This window comes from Phaethon lepturus, unplaced genomic scaffold, assembly GCF_000687285.1.
Source record: "Phaethon lepturus isolate BGI_N335 unplaced genomic scaffold, ASM68728v1 scaffold15742, whole genome shotgun sequence".
In the NCBI taxonomy this organism is placed as follows: domain Eukaryota; kingdom Metazoa; phylum Chordata; class Aves; order Phaethontiformes; family Phaethontidae; genus Phaethon; species Phaethon lepturus.
The window spans coordinates 5,623-7,720 of NW_010524218.1; the positions used below are offsets into that span (position 1 = coordinate 5,623).

The following is a 2,098-nucleotide window of genomic DNA, read 5'->3' on the forward strand; positions in this document are numbered from 1 at the left end:
CCATGTAGCTCAGGATTTTTTGTTAATTTGTGTGGGTTTTGTTTGATTTTTTGGTTTTGTCTTTAAAGATTCCTAACATCGCAAAGAAGCTTGAAGATTTTAAGAAGGATGTGGAAGCTAAGAAGAAACCTCCCAGCGACAAGTCCTAAGAGAGCAATGTTACCCAGGTCACCTCTGTGCATGCATCAAGGATGCCATTTGCCTTTCAGGCAACAAAGGTCAAGTAGAGGGTTGGCATGGGACATTCTTCCACTTTTAAGTCTCCTAGAACTGTAATGTCCTTCTTTTGAATGAACAGCCATGAACTTTACCTGGGACTGATTTTCAAGGGTTTCAGAATTTGGATTTGTATATGCGACTGGATAAGGTCGTTTGTATTTTTAGTTATTGCTTTGCCTAATATTTTGTAACCCATTTTCACCCGATCAAGCTGGAGTCCTGTTAGTCCTGTTATTATGCGTACCTCACACTTTGTAATACCCTAGTTCTTAGAACATAGCAAAAGAAATTAAATGCATCAAGAAGTAGCTTTCAGGGTTTCATGTCATTTGTTGTGAGCAGCGGTACTTCACTTTTATCTGCGTTCCACTGTTGGAGATGGGGAAGTTCATTTGTCAAACTATGAACCTGGGGGGAAAGGGGGAGCTCCTGCTTTTCCCACTACAGTAAATGATCACTTCCAGCAGTATAGACTTTGCATAAACATGGCTGATTTCAAAAAGTGTAAAAGGCCATCAACTTTAACTTATATTTCAAATTAATAATTGCTTCTATTATTGTCTCTTCTTCTTCTTTCCCTTCTGCTTGGTTGCTTGAGGATGTTGCTGGAGTGATGGAGAGGATGGGAGAGAGAAGAGTTGTCTTCCATAAGTGGGGCATGTAGAGTTACATTGGGAATCCAAACCATTCACTTTATGTACTTAATGGTCCAGTTTGTGTAATTGTTCTAAATATGCCTTTTTACTGCCTCTTGGTGTGGAACAAGGACTAGAGCTCAGTATTTCTATCAAATATATCTGGTATTCCCATTAATTCCTCATTCCTGTGCATGGTCTTCAGCCCATTGCCTTGCCTTTGGTTGAGTTGTCTACTGTGCATTTTCTTAGGATTAGAATGATTTATCTGCTGTCCCCCTTATTGCTTGTCTGGTATACACCTCTTCTCCTATTGCTGATGCTAAAAACCATGGGGTATGAGAAAATACACATTGTATTGTAGCACTGTCCTCTTCTGTTTGAACGGAAAGCGAAGTCTGCATTTGGAAACCATAGTTTTGCACATATCCTGTTGTAAATTCTGAAGAAAATATTGCAGTAACTTCAGTAGATACAAGTTTTATTAATTCAACAATCTATCAGATAAAATTTATTTATTTTTTTTCCCTGTAAAATAGAAGAGTCCTATCAACTCTGTAAGGTGGCTTAAATCACTGGCTCCCTTTGGCAGTCTTTTGCATGATGTGAAGGTGTCTTGGGTTTGCGTGGCCAAGTTTTGGTAGCAGGGGGGCTACAGGGTGGCTGGCTTCTGTGAGAAGTTGCTAGGTGCTTCTCCTGTGCCCTATAGAGCCAATGCCAGCCAGCTCCAAGACAGGCCTGCTGCTGGCCAAGGCCAAGCCCATCAGTGACAGTGGTAGCACCTCTGGGATAACAGAGTTAAGAATGGGGGAAAAAAACCTGTGCAACTCCAGCAGCAGTCAGGTGAGACAGGAGAGAGAATATGTGAGAGAAGCAATTCTGCAGATGCCCAGGCCAGTGCAGAAGGAGGGGCAGGAGGTGCTCCAGGTGCCAGAGCAGAGATTCTTCTGCAGCCTTGGTGAAGACTATGGTGAGGCAAGCTGTCCCCCTGCAGCCCATGGAGCTCCATGGTGGAGCAGATACCCACCTGCAGCCCATGGAGGACCCTATGCCAGAGCAGGTGGATACCCAAAGGAGGCTGTAGCCCCGTGGGAAGCCCACACTGAAGCAGGCTCCTGGCAGGACCTGTGGAGAGAGGAGCCCAGGCTGGAGCAGGTTTGCTGGCAGGACTTGTGAACCCATGGGGGACCCACACTGCAGCAGTCTGTTCCTGAAGGACTGTAGCCTGTGGGAAGGACTTATGT

The 2,098-nt window shown here is 44.4% G+C and overlaps 1 protein-coding gene across 1 annotated transcript in view; it reads left to right on the forward strand.

Annotated features, from left to right (window-relative positions):
• The window catches only part of LOC104617140 (chromosome unknown open reading frame, human C7orf73), a gene marked incomplete at its 5' end in the record, with an annotated part of 2,904 nt that extends 2,377 nt beyond the window's left edge, over positions 1-527 (forward strand). Inside the window, one exon of the mRNA XM_010282377.1 lies at positions 69-527. Within this exon, the coding sequence (XP_010280679.1) occupies positions 69-149 (81 nt within the window). The remainder of the gene's footprint in view (positions 1-68) is intronic.
• Positions 528-2,098: the final 1,571 nt, after the last annotated feature.